The 757-nt window shown below is 55.1% G+C and overlaps 1 protein-coding gene across 1 annotated transcript in view; it reads left to right on the top strand.

The window, feature by feature from the left end:
• Positions 1 to 300, top strand: part of RAB5C (RAB5C, member RAS oncogene family) — a 21,937-nt gene extending 21,637 nt beyond the window's left edge. The window contains exon 6 of the mRNA XM_008701284.2: positions 44 to 300. Within this exon, the coding sequence (XP_008699506.1) occupies positions 44 to 159 (116 nt within the window). The 3' untranslated portion in view covers positions 160 to 300. The remainder of the gene's footprint in view (positions 1 to 43) is intronic.
• Positions 301 to 757: the final 457 nt, after the last annotated feature.

The following is a 757-nucleotide window of genomic DNA, read 5'->3' on the forward strand; positions in this document are numbered from 1 at the left end:
GGGTACCCCCACAAATGCATTTTCCCCCTCCTCTTCCAAACAGCGAAGAAGCTTCCCAAGAATGAGCCCCAGAATGCAGCTGGTGCTCCGAGCCGGAACCGAGGCGTGGACCTCCAGGAGAACAACCCAGCCAGCCGGAGCCAGTGCTGCAGCAACTGAGCCCCCCTTGCCTGCATTTCTCCATAGAATTTTGATCATAGGCCGGAGTGAGTTATTCCACCTGCACCTTTCTGTACAAATACTAATTCAATTTTAAGTCTTAAGTCACTTTTTTAATATATATGATCTTCTGCTCTTCCCACTTCCAGCCCTTTCTACTGCTCTCCCACTCTTCCTTTGCTGGTAGTAGCCACGTGCCCCTGTTCCCCCTACCCTTACATGTGGGGAGGTGGGGGCTGGAGCAGTTACCCTTCTTTCCCTCTTGCTGATTAGCAGACTCAGCAAGAGCATACATATCCTTACCATGTTTGGGGTGGGCTTGGTTCTGGGTGGTGGGGCAGGCCCTAGGGGTGAGGGAAGGGAGAGGCAGCTCTCCCCTCAGCTGGCTGTCATCAGGCTGCATCCCCCACTCACCCCCTGACTCACAGCTGGGAGAGAAACCACAGCATTACCACAGCATTATTGTGACAGCCACCAACCCATTGCCCACAACCTGCCCACCCCCACCCCCCACCGTCACCCTGACCTCTGGCTCTGAGCCCTGTTCTGACCAAATCACGATGATGAGTATTTGGGGGTGGGTGGGTAAGGGGGGGGG

This window comes from Ursus maritimus, unplaced genomic scaffold, assembly GCF_017311325.1.
Source record: "Ursus maritimus isolate PB19 unplaced genomic scaffold, ASM1731132v1 scaffold_24, whole genome shotgun sequence".
NCBI lineage: Eukaryota > Metazoa > Chordata > Mammalia > Carnivora > Ursidae > Ursus > Ursus maritimus.